Genomic DNA, 17,225 nt, shown 5'->3' on the forward strand with positions numbered 1-17,225 from the left:
TAACATTTCAATAACACCCTGGAGTTGAGCACAACGTTCTGAATGTTAGTTTTGAGAATTAAATTTCTGAACACGTAAAATAATTCTAGAAGCTTTCCTGGGGGGTGAATGTTGAAGAAGTTTTCTCGGGATATCAACCAGCTGATTTCTGGATAGGCTTCCGTGCTTTAGAGACCTAACATCACTATCATCTTCAGGGATTGAAGTGCAGAGATGTGTCAGGGTAAGATTATGTGTGTTTGTTCTGGGAGGGGTCTGGTGTAGTTAGCAGACCCAATAAGGTGCCGTCTCTCCGACATCCATGCTCCCAGTCCACTATCGCTAACCAGGCTGGATCCAGTTGAAATTTCAGTTCGAGTTCCATGAAGAAAAGTAAAAACCTCAACAGGGATACGAGACTCAAACTGGACCCAGCCTGGTTAGCGATAGTGGACTGGGAGCGTGGATGTCAGAGAGACGGCACCTAATTGGTCTGCCACTTACAACAGACCCCTCCCAGAAAAAACACACATAACCTTTAACTGACACATCTCCACTTCAATTCCTGAAGATGAGAGTGACGTTAGCTCTCGGAAGATCGGAAGCCTATCGGAAAATCAGTTCGTTGATATTCCGAGAAAACCTCTTCATGTTCTGAACATGTAGTTCTTTACCTAAGGCAAAACGCAATGAAGTCACCTAATTATGGAATATTTGCCATTTAATATTAGTTACTGGTATCTGTAAATTTTGTACTGGTGCTTTATCAGATCTCATTAAAATTTCATCAGTCCATCTCTAGAAGATGGCTTTGGTGTTCATGTTTCATGAGCAGTAGAAACTGCATTGCTTGTATATGCTTTGCAGCTGTTGCTTTACGTTATCCTTTTACACAAAATGTAAGAAAAATAAAGAAGCTTCTCAATTCTGCTAAGGTATGTTTTGTTCTTGCTATGTGGTTTATAATTAGGTCCATACATGACAGTAACATACAAATCCTGTAAACACCGTTAAATCCACCTAGAAAAAACAAATGGCTTTTTTTACATAGTTTACAATTGAGCCCAGAGATGATTCTACAGTGTTGCAAACTATTTCAAAAAGGTCCAAAAACCAATTTAATCTGTTGACAGAAAGTCCACGTTCTACAGCAAAATGTTAACACTGTCAATAACTGGGTAACCAATCACACAGACTCACGTTCCAAATATGTGCAAATGTTGCTTGACAAAAACAATGATTACAATTTATTTAAAATAATAATAATAAATTCTACAAACTTCAGCAAACTGCCTGAATGATATCACCACTAAAGGCAGTTACATTGCATTACCCCTTTTATTTTTATTGTGCACCACATATCACGATAATAACCTTCAATATATGCATATTGAAAACTAAGAAAAGGAATGATAAATATTTCTGTTATATATTTATAACTGTCAATAACAATAAACATATTTTTTTAGCACAACCATCAGCACCAATATGTTAGTTTGTACTGAGTAAATATCTTCATACCTGCTTGAAGCAAATACTGGAAGATAATATAGAGCAACGTCTCTTATTTTAATTATCTTTGGTTTTCATCTAGGCAAAAGGCACTACCAGCATGTTCACAGAGAGAGAGAGTGTCGTCATCACCATTTGCAGATAGTTGTCAGCACAGTTTTTAAAGGTCCAGGAACCCATAAATTCTATTGGGTTCCACTGCAGGACTGGAACCTTTTTTCCTCGCACAATTTAAATTCAGTCCAAATTGCATTTTGTTGAATTGAGAAAAGGTTCCTGGACTGTATTTAAATTGATCCGGAAAAAAGGTTCCTGGACCGAGTCGAAATAAATTAAACATAATAAAGTTCTTTATGGGCCAAAACCCATTTTCACTTGCTGATTTTCTCTCCCAGATGGGAATTGAATTTATTTATATTCCCGGATCTTTAAGAAGCCTGGGATTGTTAAAGATACAGAAACCCATCCATCCTAATGGGTTCTATTGGGTTCCGTAAAAGAATCGGAACCTTTTTTCTCGCACAATTTGAATTCAGTCCAAGTTGCATATTGTTTCATTTCAATATGGAACTTGGACACTATTAAAACTGATCCAGAAAAAATGTTCCTGGACCATAATTAAATTGATACAGCTAAAAGGTTCCTGGACAGTATTTAAATTGATCCCAAAACAAGTTTCCTGGGTCAAATTGAGATACTTTACAGATAAAAAGGTTATTACATTCCAGAACCCATTTACACTTGCTTAATTTTTCTCCTGAACCAGAATTGAATTTATATAAAATTCCTGGACCTTTAACAACCCTGGTTGTCAGATATCACTGCAAGGGTGATAAGGCTGAGATTCAAACTATGGCATCCGATTCCAGATTGTTGGTTTTATAAAGTTCAACAATGACTTGAACATTGTTTTCCAAGCCAGGGAGGAATGTCTTCATGTGCGCCACCACCATATCTTCCTTATTCTTATGGCCAAGTGCCATACTGTAGTACCAAGCCTCACGTCCTGGGCACATCCGACAGAGGAACTATGTAAAGAATACAAAACTTTTGTAATTGCAACTTACTACTGTAAATGCTACTTTATTTCAATATAACAGTTGGGCTGAAAAGTTCGTAGGCTAACATAGTAAAAAATATTTTTTTGACAAAATTCGATTTTATTATTCAATATAGTTGCCTTCGAGGGCGATACGACGATTATAGCGGTCATACAATTTTTCGATGCCATTTTTATAGTACGATTTCTCTTTAGCCTTAAAAAAGGCCTCAGTTTCGGCGATTACCTCTTCATCAGTGCTAAATTTCTTTCCAGCGAGCATTCTTTTAAGGTCTGCAAACAGGAAAAAGTCACTGGGGGCCAGATCTGGAGAATATGGTGGATGGGGAAGCAATTCGTAGTCTAATTCATATAATTTTGCCATCGTTTTCATTGATTTGTGACACGGTGCATTGTCGATTGTGAGCACGCGCGGCACCCATTTTACACACAGCTTTCGCATGTTCAAATATTCATGCACAATATGTCCAACACGTTCCTTTAATATTTTTAAAGTCTCAGCTATCTCGATCAACTTCACTTTACGATCATTTAAAATTATTTTGTAGACTTTTTTTATGTTTTCGTCGGTAACAGCCTCTTTGGGGCATCCACTGCGTGCATCGTCTTCGATGCTCATTTCGCCTCGTTTAAATTTAGCAAACCATTTCTCAACGGTTGATTTTCCTGGTGCAGAGTCCGAATAATGTTTATCAAGCCAAGCCTTGGCTTCAACAGTATTTTTTTTCGCCAAAAAGCAATGCTTTATTAACACACGAAATTCTTTTTTATCCATTTTTTCACAATAACAAAAGCTGCTTCACTCACAATGCTATATCTCACGAACTAATTATCCGGCAGCTGTGAAATTTATACACGTATCTTTTGACGGTTAGTACTAAGTAAAAATCACATGGATTTAATTCTAGTAACGCCATCTATGAGTCAGCCTACGAACTTTTCAGCCCAACTGTTACGATGGTTGGGGTACAAGTCAAAGCTCGTTTTTATTTTTTTGTGAGAATGCAGCACCAGCACAAAATGACAAAATATAGAAATGGAAGAGTTGGTGTATGGTGCTTTGGAATGTTTGAAAAAAACAGATCTATAAATGACAGGTTCATGCTGCATTTGTTTATACGTCAGAAAAACATTACAGTAACAAAACAGTTGCAGGTATACAGTTGAGACTCTTTTATACATAACTCAGTCTCCATAATTCTCTTTTGTAGATCCTGGCATAATATAATTTAAAAACGTGTTAATTAAACCTTAATTGTACGTAATGCATTTATATGTAATTTGGTGTTATTCGTAGTAATTTTCATAAAATACAGTTGATGTGTACGTAATCAAGCTACAATTTCACAAAGTACACATTTCTTGTTACAAAAACACAAGGGGAGTTTCAAATATGAAACAGAATAGGCAGGCTTGGTGGCGAGAAAGGTGAGTGTGGTGCGGTAGTGTCACAGAGAAGGCAAGGAGAGGCAATATTAAATCAGAGGAGAAAGATTTGCCACAGTTGTTCTCAACATGAGACGTATTGGTACGTAATTGCAATACAGAAGTACACACATTAAAAAGATGCCGATAACTGACATTTGCCATGTTTGATAATAAAAACAAAACAGCGGTTCCTTCAGTGAACATTTTCATGGTTGGCCACGGAGAACAGAAAGAGGAAAAAATTCAAGCTTGAAGAGAAAGTAAAACTTATATGAGAAGTGGATGCTAATCCACATAAAACAAACAATAGCATTCCTGCTTCTAACTGGACATTGTAAAAACTGTCAGCATTCTTCAAATGTTTCAAAAGATGCTGTTTGTCGAATGCACTGGATGGTAGCGAGTGACGAATTGTGGGAGGAAAGCAATGAGAGTGATGGAGTGAGTACCGGAAGTGAAGTCAGTAGTGACAATAGTGATGGCAGTGAATAGACAAATTTTGTTGCCTAATAAGTACTGTGTCGGTAGTTAACAGAAAGCTACCTTTGAAGTAGTTATAGCACACAATAGTAACCTTAATTTTTAAATAATGATACTGTAAAATATACCTACATAATTATATTTCTCTGAATCTGCCGGTAAATGGTTACCGGCATTTTCTTTCCTTCCCTCGGCTTATAATCAGGTATCATCTTTTTTTTTCACTCTGTTGAAGATTGTATATAGTATTGCTTTCCGCTCCTCATTTGTTTTTATATTACTCCCACTGGGAGCTTCTTGCAAGAATGCGGAATTCTGAGACTGATATTCTAACACAGCGGCACGGTGCATGTCGGCTCGCGGCAGCGGGAAGGACATTTTTCAGCTAGCCTATCGGATGTGGGCTTTGGTGTATTTTATCAGTGTGCAAACGTATTTCATTACTGTATAATGCCAAGTGAATTAAAGGACCTGTATGATATACAAATTTATTGCTGTATCCGTTGTTTCAGCTCTATGGTAAGGTATTCAATATGGTGTCATCCCCAGAGGTGCTAGTTTCTTTCATGGTGCTACCTGGAAGGAATCTACAAACACAGTCCTTTAAATTTTAGGGTGTGGCTTATATGTGGGGACGGCTTATATTCGGGCCAATACGGTATATGCCAACTGACCGTTTTGAAGGAACATATCAGTAGTCTCACTTTAAAACCACTGAGTGCCACAAGGTGGGAAAGCAGATTTGATGCTTTAACTCCGTTGAGATATCAAGTGGGAGAGGTCTATGATGCGCTCCTTCAAATAATTGGCAATAAAACTGTCCGAATGGTTGCACATGAGGCTCAGTGTATTGAAAACCAGTTGTGTGGTGTTACATTCCTTTGCTCACTAGTTATCCAGTATGACTTTTTACTCCACGTAATGTAATGAGCAAATGTCTTCAAAACATTAATCTACGATGTGTTAGATGATTTCTCGCAAACATATCAGCGCTTTGAAAAAAAACAGGAGTGATGAAAAATTTCAAAGTTTCTTGGACGCCACTTGGCAACCTGGCAGGGTCTCCCTCCCTCCACTCATGGAGGCATCGGGGGGCAGCGACCTGTGATTCCCGGTTGATGAGAAAGAACTGTCATTGAGTTTAGATATAGATGATCCAAAGATAGGCAACACTGTACAGGCCGAAATCGAAAGAAGAATCAGTTCAGTGTGATGAAACTGTTGAACATCCACAAAAACTGTACAAAGTTGATTTTTATTACCAGGTCCTAGATGATTATTTTAGCTCTAAGAGAAAGATTTGAGCAGCTTAACCTTTAGCCACCCGAGCCTCTTTCGCATGTAACCCTCTTGCTGCCCGAGCCGATTTTCAGCAAAATGCAGAGTTTTATAAAAATGCTAATTGCCCTAGACAAACAAATGATATATCGCTTTACTCGGAATGAACCACAGATTCGGACTATATAAAATTTATGCACATTCGGCGTATATATGGAAAGGGGGGGGGAGGAAACTGAAAATTCCAAATTTTTGAAGAAAAAATGGGGTTTCCCCCTTCCCCCCCCCCAACCCACCCCACCCCGACAAAAAGTACAAGACATTGTAACAATACACATGGAAATAATCGCTGGAGTGTTAGGAACAAGAAAATAATTGCACTATTATCATATGATCAATAGAACACGACTTGTACCCCCAAAACGACATGTCTGTGCGCCACTGACTCAAGTCTCGAATTTCAACAAAATGCATAGTTACCAGTTGACAGGAGACAGGAGATACAGGAGAGGAGGGGTAACGTGTGTCACGTCTTTGTAACATATCATCAGAATCAGATTCTGATGATATGTCAGAGGGTATGTCAAGTTGTTTGTCTTCCAACTCGGAGAAGCCATGGTCGACTATAAGCCTTTTGGAAACACTGCAGGCACCATTAGCACTAATGGCACTTGAAGAGCTCGTTCCCACAAACTCAAACACTCAAAAACTAATTGATGAGGTTGTATAACAAACAAAAAAAGCCAACTGATGCACGCACGAAACCACCACCGCTGAGCTACGGGATGTTGCTAGAACGATAGCCAGGAAAGGGGTGAAGAAAGCATGTGAAATCTTCCCTTTTCTTGCATCTGCCGCACCTTTATATTTTTAGATAATGCAGATCACATTGCAGCAACTTGAAAAACATGTGCTTGGCAACGAAGACCTGTTTTCGGCTTGCTTTCGAACTTTTCTTTGTACTAGAGCAGTTTTCCTCAACCCCTCTTCCCCCCCCACCCCCCCCCCGGGGGTAGTACGGGAAAAATTCCTTGTGACCTTGGGTACCGTCTAGTTTCCAGTGGTGGAAGAAAAAAATTGCTAACAAATCCAGCCTTTGTTTGTCGGAATTCTCTTTCCTTTGTGAGGAAGCCACACAAAAAAAGCTGCCATTTTCCCGCCTTTTTTGTTCAACACCAAGATGTGCAAAAGTCATAATTGTTTAATATGTGTGTTAACAATAATGTAAAAGAAGAAAATAGCCAAAAATAGCGACATTATAACGTAAAACTACGAGCATGCTAGAGGATCTCGATCGAGATGCTCGGGATGCAAAGGGTTACATGTAGGATCTCGATCAAGACGAGGTTATACATCATAGTGAATTTTTCAATTTCTTTTATGATCATAAAGCCATGCCATCTGATCATTTGACTGAAAAGTGTAGAAAACTTGCTGGAATGTTAACACATGAAGGCTACTGAATTTAAAGATGAACTAAAAGTGCCTTCGGCTATAATGAAACAATTACACCAAAGGAGACCTTAAACTGATAAATGTCACGGTTTTGCACCTAATGCGAGTGTAGAACTTCGAATTTATTAACTTTGTTGGTAACCGTGCCAAGTGGCAAACAAAGTTTTTTTTTGGAAATTAAGGCTAATAAAAATACTATCTTCGGTCAGTCATGTCTGAAATGCGCTTGCTTCCATTTTATGCAAGATAGAATTACACAAAAAATAATAATATATGCAAAGGTAAAGGTAAAGTTCGCTGTGCATCTAGCACCATGTCATGAAGGCAAATCTAGAGGATGTGGGGGTAGGATCATGCAGATTCTCGATCTCGGCCATTTTGGAGGTGATGTGATCAGCACCACTCTCCGGCTGCCTTTACCTCTCAGGGTTGCTCCCAGGTACCCATTAATGAACCCCAGAGCTGCCTTATGCGGGGACAACGCAGGAAAGAATTCATTCAGACCTTAGATCACACACGTGGGAGATCTGGGAATATTACATGTAATTCATTTAAAAATTGAATCATATATCATAGACCTACAACGGTAAACATATAAAGTCAAGGCTTCATTTCTTTCCAATTACTTGTTACGTATGTTTAAGAGAGAGAGAGAGTTTTCATAAAACATAATGAAAATATACAATTAGTGTCACATTTTTTGCCCTTAATAGTATTGAAATAGCGTAACAAGTCTCATTATTCATTTTATAGTTTGATGTTTTACTTAGGAATATATTGATTTTCAAATTTACCGTTGCTGCGTAATGACCGGAAGGGGGGGGGGGATTTGTTTGAAAGGGAGCGGCATATCCCGCCAACACCTAGGGTGTCAAAATGACAAATGACTAACGCCAGCCCTGGCAACCAGTATACATAAATGTAGCCTTTCAACAATGAGTTTCTGCTTTTGTCTTCTTTTTTTTCGAACATGAAAAAGAAAAGTCGTCATTGTATAGACTTAAACAGAATAGCAGTTTTGATAGGGAAAAGGCGTCAGTTCAAAATGAATTTAGTTTCTTTGGATTTGTATTGTGTGGGGGACATTTAAAGATGTACGCCTAAATGTCACATGAATGTGTCGCGATCTTGTTGAAGCGATTCAATCATGTGTAATTGTTTTATTAACTGGTGATCACTACAGTTCATTGGCGAAATCACTCTTTTTCCAAGTATTTTGTGTGCGTTGCACCACGTCACCAATAAGTATGCAAATGTGCCAAGTTTATTTGGATTTTTCATTGCATGAAGGCTGTGCACTTGAAAGTTGTGTCAAATCTCCTGGTGACGGGTGAATCTTGTGGATTACTTCTAGGGATGCTACTCTAGGAATCTCAGGTATCTCTTGAGTGTCTTGGGATAGATTCATTCTTCTGGAGGTAAGAAGTTTATTTGTTGTTTCAAGTAACCCACAGGAAGATTATCATGGAAGGGCAAGGACTTATGCTGGTTGAATAAGAGCAAGAAATCTTAATCATCTTTTGGAGATTGGAAATTATCAGAAAATCATTCTTTGATGTTGTGCTCATAATGTTTGTGAAATTAAAGCACAGATGACAGAATGATCATTACTTTTAATAGAGAGTTTATTAATAGTAAAAGTCAGGCATCGAGCAAACAAGCTTAGACTATTGAATTTCAGAAAGAAATTTAAAGAATGCACAGGCAAAGTGATTAAAAAATGTCATAATCGGTTTTCTTTTGAAGTCACTTGGTCAGGGTTATATAAAGATTATTTTGTTGATGATCCTTATTTAAAAGCCAAGTTTTCAGGATAATTAAATAATATTTTGCCTAGATAACAACTTTCTACATCCTTCATGCCATCATTTATTAGTGCATGCTCTTTTCTTTATATTTTGTTTCATTCAGACCTTGTTTTCAGGCACAAATGGTAATTCTTTTAATAAGAAAATGAATTTATCCTTAAGCCTGCATAGACACCAAGAATAGCGCACCTGTCCCAATAATTCAGTTACTTGCAAGGTTCTCAATTTTGTAATAGTCCGTAATTCCTTGTTTCCTTAATTCATTTCTTTAATAGACATTTGTTAAGATCTGAAAGCATCATAATACTTATAGTGTTCAAGTTTAGTGCACTTATTTTCAGAGTTCCATATGTATCTACATATAAAAGTACGTTAATTTTGTAAAGCATTTTTTTTTTTAAACGTCCCTGCTCATTAACGTTGACAAAACTTACACGTTGCTGTTCATTCTTATTTGGTTTCTGATTTGCCAATAGGCGGTACTGGACTATAATCTGAATGAATGAAACTTAGAATGACATTGGTTTCTGTTCGATTAGATATTAAGCACAAGGGTGCCCACAGAAGGGGTGGAGATATCTGGAAACACTTCATACGATTCAAATTTTGAAATTGTAGCATGAAAACATGGACGAGGGGTGCAGTGAAAGACAGCAGATTAAGTGCCTATGCAAATTATCCTAGTGGTGGGGATGTTATATGAGAATTCTCTAAACTGAGGAAAAGCATCACCCCATCTTTCGTCCACTTTAAGTACAGCTGCCCTCCCCTGAGAAAAATCTTGCAGGTGGCCTTGACTAAGGGGGTTCTAAAGCCATGTTAAAGAATAGGCACAAATTCCCAGACACAACCGTACCATTAATATAGATCTTGCAAGGAAGAAATTTTCAGATGTAAAAGATTGTTTTATTCACTACAGTCTGGAATACCTATAACTTTGTTACGATTCAAGGTATTTAAGTAAATAACAGAAAATATAATGTCCAATTATAAGCATGCATTGTATTGGTAAAAAAGATGATCTGCACGTGAGGTTTAAATGAATGGAAACTAATTACAGTCTACTAAATAGTATTCTGGGGAGCTCTTTGCAATCATTTATAAGATTATTAAGAAGGCAAACCAACTAAGTTCATCCCCTCTCTCCTCTCTAAATTCATCTTAAAGTTTTCTTCACGAATCTAGTCCCAAGTGGTTCTCAGTTGTAGTAAAATTAGGGAAATGTGAAGTTTCGTTGTATAAAAATGAAGAAAATTTAAATGTTTACTATTAAATGTCTTGCAGCATTATAATTTGCTCACTACCATGAACACAGGATTACCCATAATATTATCACATATTAAAATTATACCTTCTTTATTCTAAAGAAGATCTGAGATTGATTTACTTTATTTTACTTGGCTTCTTGTGCCCCTTTTGGCTAATTTGCGAAGATGAGATTATGAAATTGATGAATAGACACTCACAAACATCCACTCGAACACGGGACCCCTGGCATCGTAGCGCGATGTGCTAACCACTCCGCCACGGGGGCTGGCTATTCTAAAGATGAAATGTGTTGTTTAATAAATTTACAACCATCTATAATAACATATTTATTCCTTTAACTATTTCATTTCCTTTGGATAGGATGTGGGGATCGCCTGTCTCCCAAGGAGAATGCCTGTGATGATTTTTGTAATGGATAAAAGCATGAATAAAGTTAGCCCGTTAGCCCCCCAAGTGGACGGGCAAAACTACGCCTATGCCACCCGCGGCCACCACAATAGATCAAAGTGAATGAAACAATGCAGTACGTAGCAGAAGATAGCATATTGCTACAATGAAGCAAAGTTGCGTCGGAAAAAGGCAGACACTTCTTGGGGAAAAAATAACAACAATGTGTAAGAAGAGTAGTGTTGCCACCATAGGGGGGAAAAAAATCCAAAAAATTGCTTCTTGCATTGTGGGTGCTGAATGGACCAAATTTGTAGATACACAAAACCAAAGACCACTCTTTGAGCACATGTAATGTAATTCCCAAATTTTGAAGAAAAAAAATGGAAAATATGCTAAATTTTAGAAAATCCTAATTTTCAGCAATTCTAAAAATTGGACATTTTCTGGTGGAGGGGAAAAATGACATTTTCAAACTGTGTTTGTTAACAATTTAGGGGACTACAAGCAAAAGAACCTGTGCAGAACTGCATGTTGTGTGCATTGTACTTGCACATATAGGGCAGGGGTAGAGTGGCGCATGATTCCTTATGGACAGAATTGAATGGATGGAGGGGAATCCTTCTGGCTGAAGGTTCTGTTGTTTGTGGTTGCTTTGTAGCAGTGACGTGCACTGAGAACTAGCTAGTCTAGTAGAGATAGAACAATCAATTTCAAGTCTCTAATTATTTTCAAATCACAATATTCATTGTCTTCAAGCCACAGTTCATATGCAACATCTTTTTTCCACGTGCTTTTCATTCCTCGATGTGATCGGCGGGCAAGGCTGGATACCCTAGCTGGCTTTTCCTCCACCTTACCAGTTCCAAGTATAGACAGCTGCCCGAAGGGGAAGGGAAGTTTTCTGTCTCTACCTCCCTCCCCCCCTCCAATGGTTGAAGCCCATGTTTTCAGGTCCTCCAGTCTATCTCCTATAGGACAGATAGGGGATTGGTTTCCCTTTGATTCCCTTGTAAATCCTCTAAAGAACACGGGAAAAAATTTTCTGCAGTACATATGTTCTCTGTATTTACACCACAACTTTTTACACATTGTACAATATGTATGTATAATATGGGATGTAGTTTTATTTGAATATGAATGGGAACGTACTTGTATTATGTGCAGACAAAAATGTTATGGTTTCTTTTTTTTTCAAATATGGAATATATAATGATTAAATAACAAATATTTGCTCACTCTCTCTCGCTCTCGTTTTAGTCATGTTTAATTTAAATATACTAATATTTTGGGCTCCAATTAAAAAAATGGGTAAGCTAAACGGTCATAAATAAGAATGTACTAATTTGGGCAAGAGAACGCATGTTCAAATTGTTGTTGGTTTGGTTTATTTTACTTCGCTTTTCAGCCACTTTTGGTTATCGCGGAAATTAGGATGTGATGATATGATGATCAAATTGATGAAGGGACCTCACAAAGAACAATTCAGGCTGGGATTCAAACCTGTGACGAGCGCACATTCTTGTTCCTGTGTGTTGTACTCTGCAGTGAATAATGAAATAATTTGGAATGAAAAATGTATTCCAGAACTCCAAAAACCAAATGAATATGGTTGAAGAAACTACAAAAAAGTGTGTTTTGTTACCTGTTTATCCCCTCTAATATATTTAATTTTTGCCACCTTCTATCATTTTTTCTAGCTGTATAGAATTAATCGCGATAAGTAGCTAACGAGCTTATGGAAGTCACGAGGGACAATCATAAACAGAGAACTCTGGACTCCTGATTTGACAGTGCCCTGCAGATTCACTGGGAGGAAATTATTTGTATTTTCTTTTTCCTTTCTTTAGCATTGCTTTTAAACACTTTACCTAACTTCTGCCATGACGATGAACATCGATTAAATTAAACGGGTGAAGAGTGGTTACAAAGGAACACTCATGCACAGGCCAAGGCTCGAGCCTGGATCCTTCACTAACAAGATTGTGGGATGGAGAAATTAGGGAAATCAAACAATGCAATTCTTTTAAACAAAATGTTAATCATATACAAATATTGTGTTTCAAAAATCCAATTGAAATTTATAACTGAGAAAAAATGCAGTTTGCTTCACCGATACCCACGTCTCCAAATAGTTAGAACTTTCCACTCATCTTTGTTGTGGGCCGACCTCCATGGAGAACTGCAAGTGGACCCGGATCGGTACCCGGTGGAAGCACATAGTGGTTCGGATCCTACTTTAAACTATAGGTCCATTCCCGATTAGCTTTTATGTACATAAGGTGGACTTAAAACACCAAATCACCCCACTGCAGGGGAGTGATTATCACTGCATGCAACAACACCAGGAGTTCCGGGTTCGAACCCAGACCTTGGCATGGGTGTTATTTGTGTTTGTCTTCATTAATTGTATTGTATCATCTTCGTGATTAACCAAATGTGTCAGCGACACTAAGTAGCATAAATCAAATCAAATCATTGATTGATTGATTTGGTTTGTTTTACTTTGCTTTCCTTCCACTTTTAGCTAATCGTGAAGATGATACAATATAATTGATGAAGGGACAAACACAAATAACACCCATGCTCAGTCGGGGTTCGAACCCGGGATCTCTGACTTAGTAGTCACATCAACATGTTTTGGATTTTCGAAAGGGGGGTGGGATTAATGTGTACTTCTTCTCAGCAGTGCTTCCTCATTTTGCAATATTTTCCTTTCTTTGAGGTTCTATTTTTAGGGATGCTGGGCCCTAAAGGGGGAGGGGGGAAGGGGGGATTATGACCCACACCAACCTCCCTTGGGCATGCCACTGATTGCTATCCCAAGTGTCGACATCACCGCACGTTACTGCTTTATAATAGCATTAGTACGTCATACCTTCATATACCAATGAACAAAAAAAAAACAGAACTGAAATATTATGTGTAGTTTTGAAGAAATGATGAGTTACTTGCTGCCACTTGGAGGTGGTAACACAGGTAAATCATGTTCTCTCCAAGTTAAAGTGGCCGCGGTGGCTCAGTCCGTAACGCATCTGACTACCATGCTCAAGGTCCCAGATTCGATCCCCGACCGGTTCAAATCCGGGAACTTTTCTAACGTTGGAAGCGGCCCCGGTGCCCACCCAGCGTCGAATGACATGTGTACCTGGGGGGTAAAGGTGGTCAGGGGCGTGATACTGATCACATCACCCCCACTCATGGCCGGATCAAGAAAGTGTGGGGTGTTACCCCCACACCCCCTATACGCCTTCATGGCATGGTGCTAAGCACAGGGGAGCACTTTACCTTTTTTTCTCCAAGTTAAAACTCATGTCTGCAAGCTGTGCATATAGAATATCAGGTTATGTGCATTACATATATTAGAAGTGTGTGATGTGGTTTACTTACTGTACATTGAAATATATTACATGATGTAACTGGTAAATCTGAAGATTTCCACTTTGTTCAATTTCTTGTTCTGCAAGTAACATAACCAAACATATACATAACACACACACTTTCTTTCATAGGTGGCACCAGGGAGGTGCAAGGGGGTGCTTGCACATCCTTTGTTTCAGTTCCGAACCCCCTTCAGCACTTCCAATTGTAATGCCAATAGTAGTATTAGTAGGAGTAAAAGTAATAATAATAACAACAACAAGTGTAATAAATAAACCATGAAAGCAAAGTTATTATATTACACACTGTAATGAAGTAATTTGCTTTCTATTTATCGTGGCGATAAACATATCTAAGTGTAACATGGTGCAAAAATTCCAGTTCCAATTAGCCATCACATTTCTTTCTGTTCTATAAGTAAATTGTACTTTTTCTGATTACGTTACTACAAATATTGCCACATTTTGGTTACATACTATTATTACGTGATAAACAAGTATTAACAATACACTTCTTGTGTGTGTCTGACGATTAAAAACCGAATTGCATTGTTCAATGATTTAATACAATCAATGCTTCTGTAAGCTTGTGTAGTGTGGCAACATGGCACAACAATGCATATAAATCACCTCCAAAGTGTACGAAGCAGTCTCACCATCCAAATCCTACAATTCACAACATAGGACGAAGGGTTCCCAGTAGACATATGCACAAAATGCCACATCTTGATCAATTATATTAACAACTAAATGTAACATCACATAAAGTCAACCAGCATATATTTTGGTCCGTGGCTGAAAATCATTCATGAATGTATCATGTTAAAGATAGTATATACTATCAATCAATTATCTTGTTTATCATGCATACAGATACATAAATTACTGTATTATTGATTGTATAAGCATAGTAAGTTCTGCACCCCTAGAATACAGATCTTAGCACCACCTATAATTTCATATCTTCCAGCATATATTTTCTTATGTTTATGAGCAAAACCAAACACAAAGACTTGATACTTACTCCAAAAAGTTTTTGTGTAACCCAGCCATGATACCTCTGCAAAGATTCCCGATATGCTTTTTGGAGAAAAGGTACTAAGTTTTCAGATTTTTTTCCATCCTCGTGATCATCAACTAGGCACTGCAAGAAAATCAGGAAGAAGCAAAGGCCCCTGAAAGGATAAGGATAAAAAATGTAACCCTTTGGAAACTGAATAACCTGAAATATACAGTTGAGACTGCTGTATTCGTAACTCAGTTCTGCGTAATTCTGTTTTGTACGTAAATTACTGTACGTTATACATAGAAAGATTTGCAGATGTTGTTCAGAACAAGAGATGCATTTTCTTTTGTACGTAATCGCGATACGAAGCTACACACTTTAAAAAGATGTTGATAGATGATGCTTGCAGCATTCCATAATAAAAAGTAGGGGTGTGCAGGACAGAATTTTTTGTTCAGGATGGGAATTTTTTTAAAATCTCGACATTAGGGGATGGGAAATGATCGAAATTTCCCGAAGCTCTGGAATCTCAAATTCTACAAGTTATTTTCACCTTAGTGGTTGCTTTTGCATTTCTGGAATAAAAACTAACAATTTCTGATAAGTTCCAGGCACTTGCAATACAGAAAACATCGAGAATTGACTACCTTTTAAAATGACCATTTGGTATTTCCTGACTGCTCGGGATCCTGAACACCCCCAATAAGAAGAGAACAGGAAATTCCTTCAGTGAACATTTTCAGTTAGTACTGGTCGGTCATGGAAAACAGAATGTTACACACTTGACCAGAAAGTAAAATTTATATGGGAAGTGGATGCTAATCCACATAAAACTTAAGAATCAAACCTTTAGATTTGTTAATTTACCACTTTATGACAGAAATAACCTGTATTGCATATATCTTGTTCCTCAAAATAGATACAATTATAGTATTTTAATAATTATATATGGTATGGTATCTAAATCTGATTTGTAAGTAATACTCAATTATATGTATTATTTTCTCTTCATCTTAACATACATATAACTCAGCTTCAACTGTGTTTCATTATGAATTATTCACATCAAACCCAGGTTTTAATGCTCTTTCAAATAATATGCCAAGAAAGCCTGTTCTGCTACTCCTATACCGTGTACGCTTTTAGAAGCAACATGCTGTTGCCAAACTAACTGCTGTAGAAGGGAAATACAGAGAATTTGCTGTGTTCAATATTCAACTATTTTTAAAACATAATGCATACACAGTACATATGAGTACGGGAAATAATATAGTGAATATTTCTGCACAGGATTATAATACAATTCCATATCATTGCAGCATATAAGAACTCAAACTGACTCAGACTCACAAAATGTTCGAGAACATCCACGACACTGAAGGGTCATAGTGTATATTGAGCAGCGCTCGAAAAATTCCGGTCGCCAGGTTGCCATGGCGACTAAAAATTTCAGCCCACAGATTGTGATCTTTTGCTGTAATATGTACAAAATTTTGATGATTCTAAGTTCAAATTGCAGTACATCGTAAGTTAGCAAATTATTATTATTTTTTTATCAACGTTGTGAACATTCCATAGAGTCAGTAACAATTTCTTACTCTTTGTCCCCCATTTCCTGCTTTCTCAAATAATTTAGCGATGTTTTGAATACTGTGATGCTCAGCATCTTATACAGAGAGTTTCAAAAGTCGCACAATCCAAACTTTGGAAATGTATATCATGAAAACCGTAAGATATATTTACACTGGGTTTTCTGCATTGTGTTGTGTTGTTCCTCAATGTTTCCTCAAGAAACAATAACTCTGGCCTGCAGGGAATGGAAATTTATGGGACTTGGACAGTCAGGTTCAAAATGTCTTGCCCCATCTTATGATGAACTTTGAAGTGGCAAGTTTTAAGAAAACGTATTGTTTGCAAGAAAAATACAGAACATGGCATTTAACTTGCGGACTGCAGTTCCCTAACTGTACAACGTTGCACTCTTGCCATTGGCTGGTCACCATGGACAGGCTTTGCATGGCCCCACCCGATATAGCTTCTAAAACCATACACCATATAATTGGTCCATGGGTGGAAAACATTCTAAAATACCCAAGGCTCTACAACCTCTGGGTTGTAATGATACCATTGAAAGTCAATGGAATCGTTACAACCCAGAAGGGTCCATGACTGTACAATCACAT

At 37.7% G+C, this 17,225-nt stretch overlaps 1 protein-coding gene across 1 annotated transcript in view; it reads right to left on the reverse strand.

The window, feature by feature from the left end:
* Window positions 1-415: 415 nt before the first annotated feature.
* Window positions 416-17,225, reverse strand: part of LOC145990229 (glycolipid transfer protein A-like) — a 39,641-nt gene continuing 22,831 nt past the window's right edge. The window contains exons 4-5 of the mRNA XM_083125902.1: window positions 15,061-15,211; window positions 416-2,519 (exon numbers count right to left, since the gene is read on the reverse strand). Of these exons, the coding sequence (XP_082982028.1) occupies window positions 2,337-2,519; window positions 15,061-15,211 (334 nt within the window). The 3' untranslated portion in view covers window positions 416-2,336. The remainder of the gene's footprint in view (window positions 2,520-15,060; window positions 15,212-17,225) is intronic.

This window comes from Lepisma saccharinum, chromosome 7 (assembly GCF_977018435.1).
Source record: "Lepisma saccharinum chromosome 7, izLepSacc3.1, whole genome shotgun sequence".
Taxonomy (NCBI): Eukaryota; Metazoa; Arthropoda; class Insecta; order Zygentoma; family Lepismatidae; genus Lepisma; species Lepisma saccharinum.